The 24338-nt window shown below is 40.6% G+C and overlaps 1 protein-coding gene across 2 annotated transcripts in view; it reads right to left on the bottom strand.

The window, feature by feature from the left end:
• Nucleotides 1-24338, bottom strand: part of ATRNL1 (attractin like 1) — a 1085315-nt gene that overhangs the window by 819616 nt on the left and 241361 nt on the right. For both annotated transcript variants that reach the window (XM_075072516.1, XM_075072517.1), the window contains exon 11: nt 3344-3428. In XM_075072516.1, coding sequence (XP_074928617.1) covers nt 3344-3428 — 85 coding nt within the window. The remainder of the gene's footprint in view (nt 1-3343; nt 3429-24338) is intronic.

The raw sequence follows: 24338 nt of genomic DNA on the forward strand, positions 1-24338 counted from the left end.
CGGGATCCCAGCTGCCAGACCCGCTCAGCCCGCTGCCAGTCTGGGGTCCCAGCCCTGCCCACCTACAGTGGGTACCTACCTTCTGACTGATTCTGGCCCATTCTCTTCCTCTCTCTGCACTGAGCTGAGGGCGGGAGTGCACTGAGAAGAGGGCTGGGGGTGAAGGGTCTGGCCAGGAGCTAGAATGAGGGAGGGGGCTCAGGGCTGGGGCAAGAGATCTGGGTGTGGGGCACTTACCTGGGAAGCTCCCATTTGCCGCATGGTCAGAGGAAAGTGGGGGGGTGCGAGCTTCTGTTGGTGCTCAGGGAGAGCGGAATGTTGGAGGAGGAAAGTAGCGGAGAGGCTGGAACATGTGAGGGGCGCAGGTATAGCGGGGGGCTGTGATATTGTGGGGGCCAAAGGTCAGGTGGCGTGTCGTGGGGGGTGAAAGTCAATGCAAGGGCGGTGTGACGAGGGGGGTACTGGGTCAGGTCACAGGGCTGGGTAAGCTGTGGGCGGGTGTGGGGGGGGTAGGGAGGGGTGGTGAGGGATAGCCCTATTCCACCCCTTCCCAATGGCCTGCTGCTTCTCTCGCCTCCACTGGAATCAGCCGAACACTGGCGACTTGCTCCTTTTCAACCCCCTCCCTCACAAAAGCCATCAGTTGATCAGCCGGCAGGGAGGGAGGGATGGAGAGGCAGAGGAGGGGCAGGAACCCAGCACACTATGAGAAGAGGCAGGGGAGCTGGCAGGACCAAGCTTCTGCCCCCTGCCCCCATGGCGGGGGGAGCGGAGGGCGGAGAAGAGCGGGATGGGACGGGCTGGGCAGGATTTTTAATGGCACATGGCTGCCCGCTGGGACTCTGGCAGGCAGCAGCGTGCCATTAAAAAAATTGGCTCACGTGCCATAGGTTGCTGACCCTTGAGCTAGATGGTCTTCAGTCAGAGATTGGGACCAAAGAGCATTTCTCTTTGAGACAGAAGATTCCAAGGACAAATAACACTAGCTAGCAGTCATGGACATATCTCTTAGCAGCATATTTCTGGATTTGATGTCATAGTTCTTCCCCCTTCTCATTTAAAAGTAAGAAGATCTGAAGAATTAATCTAGATCTCTCCAGCATCATATACTCTCAGGTGGACCTCTTGTTTGGTAGTGACACAGGTATCAATAGGCTCTGAGGCACCTCCAAAGCAGTACAGTTTATCTTAAAAAGAGCTGTAACAATGTAGTAAGATCTGAAGAACAACTGGGTATTTTACTGCAATTTTAATTCATTGTTAGCAGCCAAATCTTAAAGCTTCAGATATCGTTTAGATAAGAATCTGAATCCTTTAAATTTCACTTATCACTATTCGTAAGAAACTAGCAATAGTTACACTCTTTCATTATGAGCAATTCTTTTCTGCTAATGAAACAATCTACACATATTTCATTAGTGAATCTGAAGTGCTGTGTTTGCTGATCATTGTAATTTACTGTGTTATTTATCTCAAGGAACTATTTTAATAAATATTATATATTATTGCATTATTTTTAAAGTAATATAATATTCATATGTAAAGTAACATATACTCTAATTATTGATGTGTTTAATTATTTACACATTCAGACTGGAAAATGATAAATCATGTAAAAAAGGCAACATACAATTGTTGGCATTTAAAAGTGATCGTTTATGCTATCAACAGCTGCCACATGTTAGGACATGTATGAAACCCATGAGAGAGGGCCAGTGAAAAAATGTTCTTTGAGGTCCTTCTAGCTAAGTTTCCTATAAAACTCTTCCTTCAGAGGGATAATGTTTGCCCCACCCTCACTGGATGAAGCAAGGAGTTTGGCCATCAAGTCCTGCAAACCTCAAATGATCTGCCAAAAGCTAAAGCCACTTGCACAGAGGCCATGTGTGTCCATGTCAGCCCTGGGGCCCACAGTATTGACCTCCCATTCCCTGCCAAAGTAGCCATTTTGGTTTCCTCTGTGGACAGCAACCTTTACAAAGGGTTTGCTGGGGGTTGAAAAAATAACATAGCTTGGAGCTGGTAATGGTTGGTACATACTGACTTTAATGATTATCACTGCATGGGAATCATGCAATGCTGACTTTTTCACACAGTAAGTAAATTTCCCCTAGAAGTTTATGATTTTTTACACTAAATCACTTACAGTGTGTTACTGAATTTAGAAAATGAATTTATACATTACATCCAAGTGATTACTATACTTGGTGTTGGATTTCAAACACGCTGTAAATCACTAAACATCCTCGCCACACATTAACCATTGGGGACCTTTGTTCAGCTGTATGGTGAAAGTGAATTGCCCGCTTTAACTGCAAAGATCCAGCAAGGTAGGAAGAGGGTTGTTCCCCCTTTATGCAGCCCTCTCTCCCCGAAAGGATTACCAGTTCCAGGTAAAGATGTAGGAAGAAACACAACTGGATGAGGTCAGTTAGGGCAGGAGACACTGCCCCCTTCCAGCTGACTGGAGGTGTGTGGGAGGTTATTTATACCCAAGGCAGTTCCAAGAAAGACCTCTAATGCAGACCAGGCTAGCATCAACTACCCTCCCCACCCATGGATCTTTATCTGCTGTGGCCATTATGCTAGTCACCCCTTTTCTCAGGGGGGCTGGGAAGGCATTTTCTCTCAGAAAGGCTGAGGCGAGGTGGGTTTTTCACCTTTCACAGCGGGATAGGGATCTGCTGGACTAGGAAATGGGGGTTGGGTCTGCACATGTACTCCATATAGAATGGTTATATGGTGATCAGATAAAATTCATTGGTAAAGGATTTAAACATGTCATCCTTTAAATGAGCAGCAACAGGGGATTTGGGGCTCCTGCAACTGGTATGGTGGGGAGTCAATCCCCCACCTTTTATAGCCCACTTAATGCTCACAAAAGGTGGGGGGGGGAGGTTGCAGAAGCAGAATGGATGGGACCAGGATGGAAAAGGGGGAGGGCTGACAGCAGCCCCTTGAGTATATGGAAATATGTATGGTATTACCTGCAATGTACAATTATATGCCGTGTACTCCCAGATATTTAAGAATAAAGTTGCAGCATAATCAAAAAAAATCACATCCAGTGCCCCCTGTCCTGGCAGAGCCAGACAAATGTTCTACCCTCAGGTTTATATAAACATTCTCTAAATCAACATGTTCCACAACTACCCCAAATTAATGATTTGATGTACTGATGACCAGGATATGTAATGTTGTTCTTGATGTTATTTATTAACACGAATAGTAGCCCTCAACTGTACACATCACGGAATTGCACTTTATGTAAATATTACTGTCATCGTAGGTTTTTTTCTTCCTGCAAAAATGGTCAGAGACACTTAAAACATGCTTCATTTACCCATTACTGACAACTGCAGTGTGTCCAAATCTGTTCAAATCTCGATGCAGATTAGGTTTTGGTAAAATTTTCCATTCATCACAAGCTAAAAGACAAAAGGAAAGCATACCATTTCCTGTAATAAAGTTTCAAGAGACTTTAGCAAAATATATGACATACGTAAATACCAAGATTAAATCAAAGCCATACATGGGCTATTTTTAGAGGAAAGTAACAATTTGAAACATGTCTTTTTCAGATGCCTTGATTAGCAATGCTAGTATATGATATCCACTTGAAAAACAAATATTCTTTCTGTTCTAAGATATATTTAAATACTTATAGGATACAAATGTATTTAAATACTTTGTTAATATCATTTTTACCTCAGTGATAACTAATTTTTAAAATGTCAGGGTAAAATATAAAAAACTCCAAAGCAAAAGTCACTTCAGTATAAACTTCAAGTCTTCGCAATATCAGCTTTAGTTTGGTTATCTAGACAGACTATTTTTTTAAAAAAAAAGTATAGTACATTGTCCTTAACTTTAAAACCAAAGGTATTGTTGAAAAATAATATAAAAGCAATATATTGCTGCAATGTAGTTTGCTTTATTCTTTCAAACACACTAACAGATATGAAATTTCTTATACTCTTTCCCCGCATCTAACTTCAGGACAGCATACTTATGTCAATAATACTTTGCTATAAATCAGATGTTTTCTTTTTTTAAACACAAAATAGCCATAGGTGAGTAATTGTGAGATTGTAAAATATAAACCAAGTAATTCAAACCAGCAAAAATGCCTATTCAGTAATATGAGCATGCACAAGGGTTATCATTAGTGAGAAATATTATATTATCAAAAATTGGAGGGTGAAAAGCACACAGGCAGCTAACTATTTAACAATGAGCCAAGCTGACCTATTTCAAAGCATTTTTACAGCTGTTCATGGAATTAGGTTTGTTTGCTAATTAAGGCTGCCTTTGGATACACATGCAAATGAGATTTGCAATGCAAACTATTTATAATGTTGTAGAGATGCTTTGTATTTTTAATGTAAAATTATCAAGATAGGATGTACAAGAGCTGTTGCAAACCCATTTTATAGGGGGAAATAGGATGGGTATAGCTAATTTGGATGATGGTTCTTGACAATCACAGGAGAATAGTTCCTAGTCTGAAGTCTCCTCTAATTCCTCAACTGCCTCTTCCAGAGCTTGAGACGGTCTAGATACAGAGGGTGAAGGAGAATGCCTCGACCTCACCCTGGGTGGACTTGGAGGCTTAGAGTACTGTTGGCAGCACACTGCTTGTGGGTCCCAGTAAGGTCACTGTGGTGGAAATCGTATGGATGGTGGCATCCTTTGGTTCCTGTACCAGCCTTGAGTTTCAGATCCTGGGTGATATTCACGGTGTTCTGGTGGACCTGGTCTAGTAGCTGCAAGGAAAGGCTAGCAGTGACAGGATGAGTAGATTTACCCTTAATCCTCATTGTCTTCATCACTAAATAAAGCTGATCTGGGCAGTGTAAGAAGATGGCTCAGTATCAAACGTGCTAGAGTGAGATCGATACCAAATAGTAGAGAAACCAGAAGATTTTTGTGGTGGAGAAATTGTTGCAATACCAACAGCTTCAATAAGAAGGTATGTCAGTGGTACTGATGTGCTGCTGAGGCAGAAGGGGGCGCCATAGTCTGTAGCATTGCCAAGCAGCCAGGTGCCACATGTTTGAGCTGCTCCAGTGGTACTGAGGCAGAGACTGTAGGGTCTCCCTTTACTTCCTTTTTCCAAGCCAGCCTGCTTAGGGTATCCTAAAGTGGATCACCCCAAGCGACTGTCCTCAAAGAAGTGAAGGTTGCAGTCGGAGTTCTGTGCACCTCTACTATGTTTAGATGATACCAAGGCATGCTTTGGTATTGAATGCTGAGTATCATAGGGTTCAAATATAGTTGAGTGTTTGGACGTAGAGGGTTCCTCAGTATGAAGACTGCTTGAAGCCTCATGGGGTGCTAGGTCATGGTAGAGCCTCTTAGGTTAAGCTTCTTCCTAAGGAGATTTGGAGCTACTCTTTGCAGAAGATGCAGCAGAATTCAATGTTTATTTATTTATTTATTTTATAATTTTGATGGATAGAATCATAGAACAACAGGGTTGGAAGGGACCTCAGGAAGTCATCTAGTCCAACCCCCTGCTCAAAGCAGAACCAATCCCCAGACAGATTTTTGCCCCAGATCCCTAAATGATCCCCTCAAGAATAGAACTTACAACCCTTGGTTTAGCGGGTCAATGCTCAAATCACTGAGCTACCCCCCCCCCTTATTTTGAAGAATGATGTTCAATTTTATCAATTTAAATTTTTGATTGTGGAAAATTATGAGGAAGTCAGACAATTATTTAATTACAGTACATACTGAGATTCAAAAACTTCTAAATGACTGCTAACACAAACTGTCAACATCACATATCAAAATATAAAAGGTACCTATCCTTAAATCAAACTCTGGTTCTCAAGTTGCATTTTTCTTACTTAGTGTTTCTGTAAATTTCAATTATAATGGATGGAATTTTTTTCCCCCATCAGCTTGTGTATGTGTGTATGGCAAAATTGACATTTACTGACTTTTATCAATAAAAATCTCATTCTTCCAAGCCTAACTATGAAGTATGAATGGGATAACTTGTTAAATAAGCAGCATTGCTAGATGCTCCATCTCAGGCCACGGCGGTTGAGCTGAAACTGAGGGCAGTTCATTCATCACACCCTGTGTATCCTCCATACAGGGCACAAAGGATAGCTAGGGAGCATGTGATGACTGAACGGGCACTGTTGCCAAAAATCTTCAATTGAAGATACCAGGGGCACATATGCACCTGAAGTAGAGCACCCCCAGGGACATTACTTGAAGAACTTCCAGTTCTAACACTAGGCCAGCAATGTATCACTTTTGATCACAAGCGTCAGAGCAAGGTGAGGATGATATTAAACACAAAGATGTGTATATCCCATATCCCTGTGGAACAGCAGTATTGAATGCAGTTATGTAATTTAAATTACACAAGAGCTTCAGATAGAGACTTATATTATTTATTGGAAAATAAAAGTGATGAACAATTATTAATTCAATTTCTATTTCAGGAACATTTTCTCATTTAAACTAAACAAGGCATATTTTATCCTTATACTCTCCTAGCACTATCTTGCAGTTATACTGTAAATTCAAGTTCAGCTACAATTCAGTGCATGTTAGCAGAAGTGGTTTGTTTGACTACATGGGAAGATATATGTATTTGGTGACAGAAGAAAAACATTTAAAATTAAAACCACATAACACTATATTTTCATCTGATCTAGAAAAATATTCAGAATGATTTTTGTATGTATATTTTTTTAACAAAAAGGTGAGATTTAACATAGAAGGAAAACCATAAAACCATTATTAAAAGCTGGTTTTAAGATAAGAAACTTTTGCAGACTGGAGATATAATAATTCCTAGCTTGCTGATGTTATTTGTCAAACTGGCAGGTCTTTCAGTAGAGTAAAGGGAAAAAAAAAACATGTTATAAATAGCCTTTCCTCTTATCTCTTCTAGGCTTCTCAATAACTACTGAACATTGAAGAGAGCACTGTGCTAGAAAAATACTTTTGCTGAGCTTTAAATTCCTGATCAGGGTTTCTCTTGGAAATACAGATTAGTTCACGTGAAATGCAGGAGTCGCCAAGTGACTATATGCTTAGTACAAAATATAATTTGTTGCTGTTTAAATTTTGTCTTGCTTATTGCAAAGTGCCTGAATGTTTAGACTTACTGAAAACTATAATTATCTTTCCCTGCTCTCTTTTCAGACACTATGCCTATGATTTAATATAATAAAATTTGCACAAAAATTCTAAGAACCATAAAAAAGATAAACAAGTAATAAGCATATCCGGACTTTGCAATACTGCTAACCCTTCTTCATTCTCCTTTCTGTATTAAATCTAATTTCAATTGTAAGCTCCTTGGGATAGGGAGCAATTATTACTCCTGTCTGTAAAGTGCCATCTATAGCTATTGCATTGGGTAAATAATATAGTTCTCAGGAAGTTTTAGTAATATGGCTACATTTCCTATTGTCTCAGCATGTAAACTCATTTCATACTGTACATAATTGAGGCCTATTCCTCTCAAAGAAAATGATATCAAGAAGATAAGGGATCTTCATTCACCATTTGTTTAGAGTAGAAGGTGACTAGCAAAACACTCCTAATGCCTTAAATTATGAAATTGTAGGGAAGGCTTTCTTTCCCATATACCTGTATAAAGGCATTACACTAGAAAGTTGTACTGCTTTAATTGTACCAATGTAGTTAAAGCACCATAGATACCCTCTCTCCCCCTTGCAGATGCATTATAAAGATGCTTATACCAGTATGGCTTTTTCCTGTAAGGGAAGAAGAATAACCCTTTAACAGTATACTATCTTTATATCTGCACCCATAGTGCCAGTACAATTATATTGGTTAAAAAAAAAGTCACACACCTAACTGATTGAAGTTGTACTAGGACAGGCTACAGACTAGGCTTAAAATATTACAATCAGCTCAGATTCTCTGTGTATAGGACTAGAAAGAGAATTATGTCACCCCAGCTCTGTATTGCAGATTCCTTTTTGAGCGACTTACACTTTCTGCCCAGTTTTTAATAATCAATCATTTAAATAGTGGCCCAAATTCTCAGTTGATGTAAATAGGCATAGTTCCATTAACTTCAAGACTGAAAGTCAATTGAACTGTTCCAATTTATACCACCTGAGAATCAGAGCCACTATATCCAGTTCAAATTTTAAATTTATTAAAATCTAGGGGCAACCAATACCTGGCAGATGTCTTTCGAGCACAGTGTCTTCACTCATTTGAACTACAATTTGCTTTTGGTCTTTCCTGTAAACACTATTTTGGGTACCTTCAGTTAAGACATTTTAAAAGTTAAAAGCCCTAGCATAAGATCGACCCTTGTAAATTTAATAATGTACTTTGGTCACTAAAAGGTTTTATACTGTATCTTGCTGAAAAGTGTTAAATGAGTTAGACAGCTCTTTTGCAGTAAAAGCCAGAAAAGCATGTGAGGAAAGCAGTGGGTATGAGAGACAAGCAAAGATGGCAAAAAATATGAGCTATGTGGGATCCACTTAGAGATTCTACTTGTATGTTTTTTGTACTAAGCCTACAAAGTTGCTTTGAAAGCTATGAGTGATGGCATCACTAGAGACCTCACACCTAATTTATTTTTAATAGAGATAATACAATAGCCATGCTGTGTACTGGCAAATGATAAAATAAAATCAACTGAATTGTGACTGAAAAGCTCCATACTAACATCTCTAATTTCTATGGACAAGTACAAGCTAAACATTTCAAGCACCGCCCAAGATTTTTGCAAGAGTCTTGTGCAACAATTTGAAAAGGCACTCCCGTATGTCAGAGAGAGACTGCAAAACAAAGCACAATACTTAGAATCGCATTGTCTCTCTCCCCACTATATTACCCTATAATAGAATACTGGAATACTGTGTGAAATTCTGGTCTCCCATGTTCAAGAAAGATTAAAATTTCTTCAAATTGGAACAGAATGATCTGAGGAATGGAAAACCTACCTTATGAGAGGAATCTCAAAGAAGTGGCTTGTTTAGCCTAACCAAAAGAAGGCTGAGGGGAGATACATCAGAGGGATAATATACCAAGGAGAGAGAGGAGTTATTTAAGTGCCAATGTAGACACAAGAACAAATGGATATAAACTGGCCATCAACAAGTTCAGACTCAAAATTAGGTGAAGGTTCCTAACCATCAAAGGAGTGATGTTCTGGAACACCGTTCCAAGGGGAGAAGTGGGGGCAAAACACCTAACTGGCTTCAAGACTGAGTTTGATAAGTTTATGGAGGGGATAGTATGATGGGACTGCCTATGATGGCAGGTGGCCAATTGACTGCCAGTAGCAAAACTCCCCAATGGCTAGAGACAGAATACTAGATGGGAAGGGCTCTGAGTTACTATAGAGAATTCTTTCCCAGGTATCTACCTGGCAGGCCTTGGTAAGTATGTGGAGTAATGTAGTGGAAGTAATTTCAAGACATTTGTTTGCTGGCCCTTCCCTCCTCCGCTCTCCCAGTGCTCCTGAATCACATGGGGATGCCCACATGCAAATGGAGCCTATTGGTGCCAGCAAGAGCCCCAGCTAAAGGGCAGTGACCCCATTATTGTGCATTGGTTATTCCTCCCCTTCCCTGTGTTCTAATCCTTGGGAGGCTATCTGGGAATGCATTTAGGAGAAGGGGAAGATTTTTGCTTATATTGGGTTTTCTAGGGCCACGTCAGGAATGATGAAGCATGGGGACTTGCTTGCCAAATACCCAGTTAACCTTGAAGTTTTATTTACAAGTTTAATTGGAATTATAAATAAAGTTGCGGCCAGAGCTATTCTTTAACCACATTTACTTCAGCCAGAATCATTCTGGGACATTAAACAGTAGAGCAAAGCTGGCACTCAGCCATATAAGATGCTCCTCTCTTCCACTGTCAAACCATTTTTCTTTCCCAATAAGATTTTAGCTCAGACTTTTTGTCACTAACAATTACAAATACTTTCAGCTCCTTTTAATTAAAAGAGAAATGTATAGTCAGTGCACCAAACTTCATTCTGGACTCTGCATATAGTTTTTGTTTGGCTCAGTGTTTTAGGATTCTGGGTGAACAGCAAATAAAATATCATTAAAGTTTGGCACAAGACTGGCAAACTGATTTTCCAGTTTGTTCCACACAGAACAAAGCTTTTTCTTTGTTCTGATAATAAAAAAGTCCCACCTCTCAGCAAAATGTAAAGCCAGAGCTGTTTGAAACAGCATGAAATAAATTTTAACTACAGGTGGAACATCCACAACAGAGCCTACATACACAGTAATAAATCCCTAAACTACATTTAAAAAAAAAAAGCCTGAGTTTGACTACTAAATAAAGCAATTAGTGCATTATACTGTTATGATTTTGCTTTTCTAATACTGCAGTGATAAATGGCTAATTGCTAGTACAGACTGCACCAGAGCTACATTTATGACTTAAGTGCTCAAGAATACATAAAATTTAATCCATCGCAGCTGCTGCTTTACATTCTCTTTGGGACAGCACACTGATAATCCATTTGTAATTATAAATTTTTTTGTTCAATGATATAACATACTCTTTTTATTAAATACTGTTTTCATAGATTTTCAAATTAATATGTACTATCTCTGCTATTATCAAATATTGGAATTAGAGTATATAATTTTAAAAATTTATCTATAAACAAATTTCTATTTTTTTAACAACAAATGTAAACAAACTCTTTGATTACAAGTGAAATTAAAGTTAGTCTCAGGAGTCAAACTAACGCATTTTCCAGACAGGAAAGAAAACTTTCAATATTTATTTCAGTAACATGCAAACAACTCAGTATTTTATTACTAATACTGTATTGGACAGGAAACTGAATTTACATTTAGTGTAATATTAATCTATATATTGGATATTATATTATATTAATATAATATTTGGGAATCTATCAGCAGAAATCCAGGTTCTATAGAGGCCTGTCTGAGACACACTATGGAATATTATGTCTTTTTTAGGCTGCATTGTCCTTTTACTGAATGATCCCAAAATTCTTTATACAGACACAGAGTCCTGAAATGCAGCCACATCCAGGTAGCAGATGGAGCAGCTGTTCTGTTCCAGCAACACTACTCTTATTAATATGTATATACACCTGGACACTCCCTGCCAAAATCAATCAATCAATCTATAAGCATTTCTAATGCACCCAGATACCTCAGTAAGTGCCATATTTGAAATAAGAGAACACACACTTCTTTATTTGAAAGGAGAAAGGATAACTTAGGCACATAGAATGTAATTGTTGAAGTTAGAATTCAGCCTGGACATCATAGCTTACACCGTTACCCTTGCAAAAAGCACCATATTCATCAAAAGTAGTACAGACTCTGTTTTAAGATTCCTCTCAACTTCAGGGTAAGAGCTGTACCTACTGAATCACCAAATGAATATCACCATTCTCTGGAGCACTGGTTTTCTTTTCAAGCTTCCCATCAAAGCATTGATATGACCCAATCCATCTTGTTTTATAAACTCTGATCAGCATAAAAATCCATCAGATTTAAAACTCTGATTGTAGTTCTAGGCCTTGTCTTTGCTAGGAAAAAATGATCCATTCTTAACTGCAGTTAAGTTAAAATCCTAGTGAAGCTAAGGTTGTAGTTTTCACGCTAGTTAGCAGGTTGATTGAGAGACTAGGCTCCCCCATAGCAGGTAGAGTTAAAAATTAATTCATGTGAACACTACAAACTGTCTTGGCTTCACGTTTGTTAACTCAGTTACCTAACTAGTTAAGAAAACACCTTTTTTCCTAGTGAAGGAACAGACTCAAGTCCACAGTGAATTAATTTATGGATACAATGATGGGGGTAGAGAAAAATGTGTATGATCTCTTTAACCCTAGGCAAATCATATGCAGAACCAACTGAAACTGTTTGAATATACCAACAGAGTTTTCATTTAAATAACTCATCTGGGACCAAGATCTGCACAATTTTAAGATTTTCTCTGCTGAATATATCCTATAATGCTTTTTCCAAACTTCTGAAAGCTGAGCTCCCCTTCAGGAAAATAAAACCAATCATACCCCCTGCCTTTAACCCCACCATCTATTATTTTCATCTTCATTTATGCATCTTCCATGCCAAGCTTTCTGACTAGTTCCCTTGTGGCCCACATTTTTGAAGACTCTGCTTTAATGAATAAGATCCAGCTTTAGAAAATATAACAACGGGCAATATATACACACCTCTACCCCGATATAACACTGTCCTCGGGAGCCAAAAAATCTTACCGCGTTATATCAAACTTGCTTTGATCCACCGAAGTGCACAGCCCCGCCCACCCGGAGCACTGCTTTACTGAGTTATACCTGAATTCATGTTATATCGGGTCGCGTTACATTGGGGTAGAGAGGTGTGTGTGTATATATATATACACACACATATATACACACACAATTTTTTGCAAGCCTACAATAATATTATAGAAAATTAGGTAGCAGTTTACACACTATTTAACATACAACGTTCATCAATCCTATAAAGTGAGAATATCACAACAACAAATGGGAACAGATAGTGGCCTATCTGTAGCAGCACACGTGAGTATGGGGGCACGAGGTGACCTTTAATTACTCTTGCCAGCTAGCATAACTACACCAGTGCTCTGTAGGAAGAATGCTACACCAGGTAACAGTAAGGCATGGGGTATTTCCCCTTGGTGCAAAGGGGAAACCCAGAAAGCAAAATGTGATTTTCTCAATCACACTTTGCCTTCTGGTCTGCTCCAAGTCCTACTACCCATTGCACTGAGTTCATGGCAAAGCCACAAATTAGCACAAGAACACAAGAAGTGAATATGACAGAAAAAAATGTGTAATGGATATTGATTTAAATTTCTTTCAGTGCTGGGTATGAGCCTTACAAGAACTGTAACGTATGGAGGTAGATTTTCCCTTGTTTTAGGACTGCTTTCTATCTTATTGCTAGCATACAGCAGTCCCAACACCAGCATAGCCATCCCAAAGAAGATCACCCAAATATAGGGGAATCTTTCAGCAGTTTTGTGCATCTTACAATATAAAATAAAAATTATCAACATTTCATGAAAGAGTTGCACATTCTACTACAATGCAGTGTCAAAAAATTAAGCACAATCATCTTGATGAATGTTTTCTTCCCCCTGGGACCAAATTGGCGGGGGCCTGCTAGGTTTCTCATCTTCCTTGCAGCATCCTGGAGGCACAGTCAGGTTGAATAACAATTTGTGGCAGTAGCTGGTAGGAATGTTAGTTCATCACAATTTGCAGTCAGTTTCCAGTGTGATTAGAAGGCTAAAAGGGATGGGTCCCAGAAGTAAAACAAAAGACCTGGGATTCTGCTGATATGCTTTGTACCCACAGGATAGGGGGAGACCTCACGGCATTCATGAGCAAAGTCCTCTCCCTGTTTTAGTATCCTCTGTCCCCCTCAAGGGAGAGAGGAGCGTATGTGAAAGGATTCAGAAGAGTGAGCTAGCTGAGTCCTAGGGATAACTGAGAAGAGTCTACCCTGAGTTATGGGTTATATGGTAGGAACCCAGTAACTCCACAGTGGAATCACTTAAAACGCCGCTATTTGAAAGTACGGGCAACAGGGTGGGTAGTGCCCTCCTTTGTGTTAAGTTTAATAAAGTTGTGGCTGCTGCTTAAAATCCCTGTGTCTATCTTGACTCGCTAATGTGTCCTGATCAATCTAATTGAATCCTGAGTCTGGGTGCACAAGAGAAAGCAGGCTCCAGCCAGCAGCCACTATTTATTAGTTCCTCCCCATGAGCAAGTGGGCAGCCAGGGACAAGGAGTGCAGTGGTAAATGGTGGGTTGGAAGGGTGGTGGAGTAAGTACATCTGGTAACAGGTCGACAGCACACTCCTCACATCATGAGCAAAACAGAATCTGCACAAGAATTCTGACTCAGCGGGGTGTTGCCCCATACACCGGGCTTAGGGTTTAGTCTCCATCTAGCCCTAAATTATTTACCGTAATTTTGTAAGAATGACCCTAAAAGTTAACATTTCCCACTTCCCTCCCACAATCCTGGAATTTTTGGTGCATGACTTCTGAAATGCAAGGAAAAAGGTCAAAATGCACAAGTACTATATTCCCTAAATATACAGCAAATACACTTTCAAAAATAAAAAAAGTTGTATAACAAGTATGAAACATGCACAAATAAAATTTAATATTTTAATAATGTAACAAGACAACAAACGCTGCACTTCAGTAAAGTTTGTGCATGTCCACATAAATGTGCACATTCGTATAAATGAAGGGTACAAAGTAATTTTACCCATATAAGTCTCAATCCTGCAATGAACTAAATACTCTGACCCTGATCCAGCAAACCACATAAGCATGTGCTTAACTTTCAGTATGTAAGTAATCCCATTGACTTCAGAGTCTTAGGGATAGATTGCCACTTTCCTGATTAAGAAGCAGATAGATGCACCTCACCAGGAATGGGAATAGAGTAAACAAGCGCCAAGGCTCTGCCCATTCTCTTCATGCCTGATTGGGGTGGTGGGTAGCAGAGGCATAGCATTCTTACCCCCTGCATGACCAGATTCAAGGTTTGAGATGGCTCCACAGATGCATAAGGATAAGGTGTTGACGGGTCAAACTCCTTTATGCCCCTGGGCGGGTGAGCAGCCCAGGACACAGTCTGGGATTTTTGTCTTACGTTTTTTAAACTATTGTCTGCCTATTTCTGTAAAAACATAGATGTAATATAATTCTATTCCTCTGCTTCAGACCCTTAATATCTCAGGGACTTGGTCCAGGTTTTGCCACAAAACAATAGTGTCTAACAATTCTGCACTTGCAGGCAGACTACTGCATACCTAGCTGATACACAAACTCCGTATTTTAACAGACAGTTTAATCTGGATGGCCAGAGTAATTGCAGACCTTATGGTACTCAACTCCACAGGAGTTGCACAGTACCTAGCATTTACATATCTTAGTAATTAGTCTTACAGCAGTGTCAGAAATTAATTAAATTTCCATAACAGAGTGAGAATGTCAGTCATTTCCAAAGGGTTAGCACCACAGCTATAATCTTGAAGGATCTGAAGATAGACGTGACAGGTGTCAAATCAATGTGTCATCACCATATTCAAAGTTCACTAAGACTAAATCTCACTGTGGGGACAGTTTATGACCATGATGCCATGTATATTACCATATAAATGTCAATGTTTTTTAAATTGCCACATGAATGTGTGCCAGAATCTAGGTTTCCTTTTAAAACAAAAACATCTCTCTATCCTTTAGATTTGCAAAGAAAGCCTTCAAAAGAAGACATGAATCTGCAAACAAACAATACCTCTTAGAGATGTGATCCCATTTATCTCAATGAGATAATTATACTGAAATCTCACAGTAATTTAAACATCACAAATTACTTCACATGAGTCTGGTGTTTCTGGTATTAATACTCAGTAGTGACTGCTTGTCACTGTGGGATGTAGTGGTTGATACTTGAGCAGGGTGCAATGGGGCAGTTATATGCTGCCAAAGATCGTTGAGGTGAGGAATAAAGAATTGAAACCTACCTCCTACCGAATTTCAAATCACTTCTGCTTCTATCCAAAAGGATGAAGGAAAAAGAAGGTGCATCCCCTTTGCAATAATAAAAGTCCAAAATGTCTTCTGGGGATGTGACGGGGTTGGGACTCACCACCGCAGCACATCCCACTGGCACATCTGGAAATTAGCTCTGTCCTCTGCAGGTGCCCTCTGACAGTGGTGTCCCATCCATCATCTGCTCCCCTGTTGGTGTCTGGACCCGCACTGCTCCCCGGCAATGTCCACTGCCCACTGCTCTGGTTTCACCCCCTTCCGGGAATCTGATGCTATCAGCAGTCCTCCATCTGCACCTGTTCCGGTAGCCGGCTGCAGCCTCAAAGTCTAGCCCCTTTGTCACAGGGGCCAGTCACAGCCTATATCAGGCCACTCTCCTCCTCAGCCAGGTGCAGTACAAGGAGGAAGTGGGGGGACCCTCTAGCAGTAGCCTCCCTGCCCTCCTTCTCTCCCCTTGTCAGACTTTGTCCCTGGGCCACTTCCACTTCGGCCCTGTGCACCCGCTCGGCCCTTTGTAGCAAGGCCTGCAGCCTGGGGTTTTCCTCGGGTGGAGCTCCCCAGCTCCTTCTGCCCTTCCTCAGTACTGCTCTGTCCAAGGTGCTACCTTTCAGCCCAGGAACCAGTCCTCCTCCCTGGCAGTCAGGGCGAGAATGCCTCTCCTCCTGCTAGGCAGCCTTTATATATGGCCTAACTCAGCCTTGATTGGCTGCCTCTACCCTGCCCTGATTGGCTCCTAACAGGCCTCTGTTGATTGGCTGCCGGCCTGCGACGCCTCAAAGGCCTGTTCCAGCCTTTTTCTCAGTGGGTGGGGCACTGCCCCACCACAGGGACAAAAACCAAACACAACTTCTGAATGACTTCTCAGTCAAATAATACAGTAATATATTACTCTGCCCCAAAATTTAAAAGTATCAGAACAGCACCACTATCCATACCAAATTCACGGCCATGAAAAACACGTCTGCTAGTCCACTGGGCTGGTGAGGTACAGGTCTTCCTCTGCACAGCTGCTCTTGGGGTGGAGGGTGATTTCAGACCCACCTCTAGGTACCTCCCCTGGCTGCAAGAAGCTCCATAGCTGCACTGCTTTCAGAGCCCACTGTACCCTGGAAAAGCCTGGACCAGAGGACCTCTGCATCACCAGTATTGAGAGACAATCTCTGCTGGTACCTACTTATTTTATGGAACCTACTTGCCCTCCGTCTATGCCATCTTCAATGGTGTTTCATCATCCAGTACCAACATGGTTCCCATGCAGACTCTTTCAGGATACCAAGAAAGATTTCCAGCCAGTATTGACACGATTTCCCCATCACTACTCCACCGGTCAACTAGCTATCAAATCTTTATACCAGTAAAGGTTCAGGTACCTCTCCAGAGCCTGGAGTACCAATTCTACCTCTGGTACTGGCCCTGTAAACTCACCTGATCCCTCATCTGAGAGTTGTCTACTCTCTGTTTTCCTACTGCCTTCCCCTGAGGTTCAACCCAAGGAGGACCCAGCAGGAGACATACTCACAGACTCTTGCAAGGACAAACTTGGGGCACTCCTCTTTCTTTTCTGCCCCTTGAGCAGAGTGCACATCTTGATGTGTAGCACCCAGAGGGACATACTCAAAACACAGAGCTGCAAAGTTTTGATTGTAGACTTCACCCATTCTCTCTAGGACTCAAATGTGAAAGATAAAGAACACAGTGATTTTGTCATATCAGTTTCATTTTATGGGCCAGATGCTACTTTTTTTGCAACTTGGAATTCCATCCCTTTAATTATTTTTGGTTTTAGTAATCGACTTCTGAATTAACATAAAGGTTAAAAGTCAATAGAATAGAAAAAATACAGTACAAGTACTAAAGTCATTTTAAATCAATAACAGAGGAAATAATTTGTCATGAATAATTGATCTGACAAATTTAGTCTCCTTCACTGTTTATGGAATATCTGTTATGGAATAAACAGTTGGTAAATTAGTCTAATTTATTTGCTATTCACAATAATTCAGAGGTTCCAAAAAGCAATTTCTAGGGTGTTCTACTTATAACTCTTTTCCAACCTGAAAACTGATCCTCTAACCATACCGTTTTGTCCCTTACTCTTGAGTTAGTTGTCTATACCATTGTGATGGGGTGTACAAACCCCACGCTGGGATGGAAGGGATTAAAAGACTATACTGGTCCCAGCTAGTCCCGCTCCTCCAACCTTGAAGAGCATGCTCCAACTGGAGACAGGGTTGAAAAGGGAGCAACCCTGCTCAGAAGGGGAAGGCTGCGGAAAAGTGCTGACTGACCCACACATTCCTGAAAAAAAGAAGTTCAAGAAGCCTCCTTGAGAGACCAGGGACTGTATGCTAAGCCTGGTTGGGGCTGACAGTTTGGTTTCCCTTTTATATTTTCTCTCTATCTGGGACTGGAAGCAGAGAGAGCAGAAGAAGGAAGCGACCCAGGGAGGATAACACTGAGGGTCCACAACCCTCCCCAGGGGTCAACACTGCTGACCCTCCTAAGGCCCTGGGTCGGAGCTCAGTGGAGTGGGCAGGTCTGAGCTCCCCTACCACTACCCTCCCCTGCAGCCGAGTGGACTCTAGCCACTAGGTCACCTAGCTCATCGAGGATCCTACTTCAACCACAATATTCTTTCCTACTCTATAATTCTTTAATAAGCTGTAAGTTTATTACAGAAGTACTTAACTCAACATGAACTTCTATATCTTATCAAATTTTTGACCAAACTTTTCTTTAAAATATTGACAGACAAAAATTTCACTAAAATCCTTAAAATGACTGGCTATGATTCACCTACACAAATAAAACAGACTTATCCAAAACCACCCTCAGAAACACGACAAACAAAAACAACAAAATTCAGAACAATGAAACACAAACAGTCACTGTATTAACAGGCTCAATCCAGTGGTGCATTATTTTAACATACCTTCATAATCCTACATGAAGTACATTACTTGCCAGTGTAGAAATGCTTATATAAGTAAGTCTGTAGGCACTAAGTATCAGCAAACAACCATGGTAAATTATCCATTCAAAGTAGTGACCGTTTTAACTAGTATATTGCTTTCATCTACTGTAGAGTTTAGCAAGTGCAGTTCGTTACTTGAAATATGAAGCCAAGATTATTTTTTTAAGAAAAGCACAGCAGAGGTTTGTAAGCAACAAGTCTTTGCAGGTTCTTGTAAATGAACAGTCAAAGTCTGCATTAGCATTTGATGGAGTGAGTGAGTAACTTGCTTGCATTTTTCAAGGATTTTTTTAGTATCAATTGAGGATAGTTTTTGCAATTTAACATTTATAAAAAAAAGACATTACCAGGTAGTCAAATAAAACTGCTCTAATAGTCAGTTCAGGACATGATGATGGTAGAATTTCAAAGAGTTTAAGATCAGAGTGGACATGACCTCTGAGTGGGAAAGAATAGAGGGAGGTGGTAGGAGCCTCTTCCCACATAACTTTGTAAAGGACCAGTTACAATGAGAGTAAGAGGTTTAGGAAACTTAAGGACTCCACATGGCCCATGGTACTGCAAGTGATAAGGTCCACATACCCATTATAATGTGTATTTCAGTCTGCAGGAATCATGGAGGCAGAACCAAACCTTTCAGTCACTGGCAGCATAGGGAATGCCCTGTCTCATGAAGTTCCCTCCAACTGAGAACTTCAACAGCCAGCATAATTTAAATCTATATTTCTTCAATGATCGATAGTAATATATATATATACAATATAAAGCATATATACCTCTACCTCGATATAACGCTGTCCTCAGGAGACAAAAAAATCTTACTACGTTATAGGAGAAACCACATTATATCGAACTTGCTTTGATCCACCGGAGTGTGCCCCCACCCCCTCAGAGCGCTGCTTTACCGCATTATATCCAGTTGCATTACATCGGGGTAGAGGTATAATATAAAACATATGCTTTGAGGTTCTCCTACTGTAGAATGTGATAAATTATACCTAATAACAACAAACCCAAAGCCTTAGACTTCAATTTCTATCTCTATTCTGGATGGTCCATTAGTCTCCAGGGTGAGTCAGATCTGTGCACTTTATTACGCAAACAAAATTTTCAGGGAAGTCCAGAGAAGTTCTCCTCTTCTTCTTCCCACTAAAATCCACAAATCCCATTACAATGGGATTTTCAAAGCAGTGTGCCTATAAATTGGGTAGCATAATCATCCTTTAAAAATTGACATTCAAAATGAGTTAGATTATATATATTTTTCCATGTTCCCCTGGCACTAAGTCTTAGAGAAGACTTCTATCAAAGAGAGGAAATGGCATTGGTTAACACTGGAAGATCAGTAGCAGAATTTGATGAACCAATGGATGTTTGGCAGATCTCAGTACAGGAGACACAACTACGCTGCCCTGAGATCATCAGTACTCCTATCAACTGGATTTCAATGTTTGACTAAAGAATATTTATTGAATTTACTTAGTATGAATGCTATGACAGTTGTGAGAACTACCTGCCTGAAGTAAAAGAAGGGTCTCGGAGAAAACTCCCAACTTCAAAAATAAAAAGTTTCATCTGATTGGATATGATAGCCATTGGGAAACCTACTCTAATGAATAGGAAATATAATGACCCCTCCTTCAGGGGTTGAATCTGGGAAGTGCTGCAACAAGCAGAATGTGGTTCCAAGATCATGCTCTTTTACCTTCTAGAGTTGGAATATGTTTAATGCCCTAAAGAAACATTTAATACTAGGATTTGTACAAAACTATTTTTTCCTTGAACATACTAAAAACATTATAATACAGAAACCTGACATTTTTGCTTCAAAACTCTTATACATCCACTGTAAAACCCACCTGGGAGAACTCGAGGCTATGTTTCATTGATTTAACATGACAGTTAAACTATGGGCTCCGTACTAGCCAGTAGAAAAAATGTTGTTTGTTGACTTCTCTTTCAGGATCAGTAACAGCAATAATTACTTTATCCAAGTAGAGAGACAAGATAGGTGAAGTAATAGCTTGTATTGGACCAACTTCTATTGGTGAAAGAGACAAGCTTTTGAGCTTAAACAGAGCTCTTCTTCAGGTCAGGTCATCCAAATATTCATTTTAAACTGTCTTGTTCTGGAGGATTGATTTTACAGCAGCAAACCTCCTCTGTGTGTTTGAGATATCCGAAGTCCAACTCTAGGTTAATTAAGCCTGAGAATCATAGCTTTTTCAGCCAGAAAGCCATAAATATCACCACAATATCACTGCCACTCCCTCATTCCTACCTTCTGCACTGCCCTGGGGAGCAGTGGAGAAGGTGGAAAGACATATCAAGGATTTTGCCTACATTTTGCAAAGTGTTATTCACCACCTTAGATCCAGGTCCTAATACAGGGTGGTTGCAAGGCACCTTAGGGCTTGTCTACACTTTCTGGGGGATCGACGTGCAGTGATCGATGCATGGGCAGTCAATTTAGCGGGTCTAGTGAAGAATAAATGGACACAAATCAGATGTCAAGAATTACAACATTCAAAAACCAGTTGGAGAACACTTCAATCTCCCTAGTTACTCAATTGCAGACCTAAAAGTCACAATATTACAACAAGAAAACTTCAGAAACAGACTCCAACAAGAGACTGCTGCATTGGAATTGATTTGCAAAATGGACACCATGAAATTAGGCTTGAATAAAGACTGGGAGTGGATAGGTCATTATACAAAGTAAAACTATTTCCCCAACTTTATTTCCCCCCCTACTGTTCCTCACACCTTCTTGTCAACTGCTGCAAATGGGTCATTCTGATTACCACTACAAACAGTTTTTTTCTCTCTTGCTGGTAACAGCTCATCTTAACTGATCACTCTAGTTAGAGTGTGTATGGTAACACACATTGTTTCATGGTCTCTGTGTATATATATATCGTCCTACTGTATTTTCCACTGCATGCATCTGATGAAGTGGGCTGTAGTCCATGGAAGCTTATGCTCAAATAAATTTGTTAGTCTCTAAAGTGCCACAAGTACTCCTTTTCTTTTTGCGGATATCGGAACTGATTTGTCTGATTCCAAGACCAAAAAACCAATATACCTGCACGAAACAGATTTGAATCTCACTATTTTTTTTTCTTTCCAAGGAGAAGCCCTTAACCATACAGTTATTAGGCTGTATGACAAGGTACGGCTATATGGCTACAAGAGAGTTGGTTGAAGGTAGATACATTAACTCCGGGTTAAGCAGGTCCCTTTTCCCTGGGTAAGATAACAGGGACTATTCCAGAACACTCAGGAACTTTCTAGAACTAATTACGGCAGGCAGACTAATTAGGACACCTGTAGCCAATTGGGAAGTTACTAGAATTAATTAAGGCTAATCAGGACACTTGGTATAAAAAGACGCTCACTCCAGTTAGAGATGTGTGCATAAGGAGCCGGGAGCAAGAGGACGTGCTGCTGGAGGACTGAGGAGTACAAGCGTTAACAGACATCAGGAGGTAGGTCCTGTGGTGAGGACAAAAGTGGTGTTGGGAGGAGGCCATGGGGAAGTAGCCCAGGGAATTGTAGCTGTCGTGAGGTGTTCCAAAAGGCACTCTAGACAGCTGCAGTCCACAGGGCCCTGGGCTGGAATCTGGGGTAGAAAGTGGGCCCGGGTTTCCCGCAAAACCTCTCAACTCCTGATCCAACACAGATAGATCTCTGAGGCTAGCAAAATCTGCTAATAAGAGCAGGACCCACCAAGGAGGAGGAACTTTATCAAAGCTGAGAGGGACCAAACTTCCAATACCGGGCTGGCTCTAGGCACCAGCTTAGCAAGCAGGTGCTTGGGGTGGTCACTCTGGAGATGGGCAGCAGGTCCAGCTATTTGGCGGCAATTCGGTGGAGGGTCCCTCAATCCCGGTCAGAGCAAAGGACCGCCCGCTGAATTGCCACAGATCACGATTGTGGCTTTTTTTTTTTTTTGGCTGCTTGGGGCGGCAAAATCCCTGGAGCCGATCCTGTCCAATACTGTCCATCCATGTTAGCATTCCTTGTGAAAGCAGGTGAAGACTGTCAAGTAACAATTTGTATTTATTTATTTTTGTTGGCAGATGCCACATAAGAGTTTTCAAGGAAGGTGCTGAGATGATTCCTGCCTTGACTTCCCTGCCTGTGATGGGCCTATATAGTGAGGAGGCCACTCAATCAGGTAAAAATCTCCTCCAGTCATACACATGGAGTTTCTGATCATCAGGGAAAAAGCCACATTGATCTTTAGCAGTGACAACAGGTTAAATGTTGACTGGTGCACACATATGGAGATCACCTGAATTAAGAGCTTAACCACAGCCCACTACTTCCAGGACAATGAGTAACTAGGGGCAGAGCTTCAATATCAGGGAGAGAGAGGAATTATTTAAGCTGAGTACCAATGTGGACACAAGAACAAACGGATATAAACTGGACACTAGGAAGTTCTGAATTGAAATTAGACGAAGGTTTCTAACCATTAAAGGAGTGAAGTTCCAAGGGGAGTAGTGGGGGCAAAAGACATATCTAGCTTCAAGACTAAGTTTGGTAAGTTTATGGAAGGGATGGTATGATGGGATAGCCTAATTTTGGCAATTAATCTTTGATTATCAGCAGTTACGTATGCCCAGTGGTCTGTGATGGGATGCTAAATGGATTGGGATCAGAGTTACTATAGAGAATTCTTTCCTGGGTGCTAGCTGGTGAGTCTTGCCCACATGCTCAGGGTTTAACTGATCGCCATATTTGGGGTCGGGACGGAATTTTCCTCCTGGGCAGATTGGCAGAGGCCCTGGAGGTTTTTCGCTTTCCTCTGCAGCATGGGGCATGACTCACTTTCTGGAGGATTCTCTGCAGCTTGAGGTCTTCAAACCACAATTTGAGGACTTCAGTAACTCAGACATAGGTTAGGGGTTTGTTATAGAAGTGGATGGGTAAGATTCTGTGGCCTGCATTCTGCAGGAGGTCAGAATAGATGATCATAATGGTCCCTTCTGACCTTAAAGTGTATATGTCTATGAGCTGCCAGAGTTACCTGAACACCAATCCAGGTAAGATACTTGCACCAGCTAATATCCTAGCAATTCCAATGTTTTTAAAACTCATTCCATCCTACAGCCTTGTCATTCTTCTGTTCCAATGATCAGGATACTTGTTGCCATGTATGTAAACAAGGTAATGAATATTAAAATATGAAAACTAGGGCATTGCGTTATGTGCATAAAATCTCCAGATTCCTGAACCTTCAGCCTTCACAAGTATATGCATGTGCAATAAGCATCTAAACTTTCTGAAAATTCAGTCTTTAACAATGATCACTGCAGAGGAATACAGGAAATAATAAATAGCTTTTGTGGGTAACAAAAAGCCAGAACAAACACTATATAACTATGCCACACATAAGAGATATAATCAGCAATATCCTATAGGCCAGAATGTGACAAAACAGTATAGGTTCCATCTCCAGAGTTCAGTTTGTTTCTAGACAACACCCATTTAGCAGATGGAACTTGTAGCAAAACAATATTACATCATTTGCATGGAAAATGGTAAGAAACATGATGCTGATAATATAGCACTTTTTGTCTTCAAAGGTTAGAGCTTTATTTATTTCATAACTAGGAAAATTTCAATAAAGCTAAGATTGAGTGTTTGCTGTAATTTCCAGAACAAAATGTGTTTATGTCTGACGTGCACTGTGAGATTATGTATTTAATTTGGCCAAATGAATGGCACAAAAGATTAAGTTTGTATCTAATTAATCTTTACACAATTTTCAAAATACAG

Source organism: Chelonoidis abingdonii, chromosome 15, assembly GCF_003597395.2.
Source record: "Chelonoidis abingdonii isolate Lonesome George chromosome 15, CheloAbing_2.0, whole genome shotgun sequence".
Classification (NCBI taxonomy): domain Eukaryota; kingdom Metazoa; phylum Chordata; order Testudines; family Testudinidae; genus Chelonoidis; species Chelonoidis abingdonii.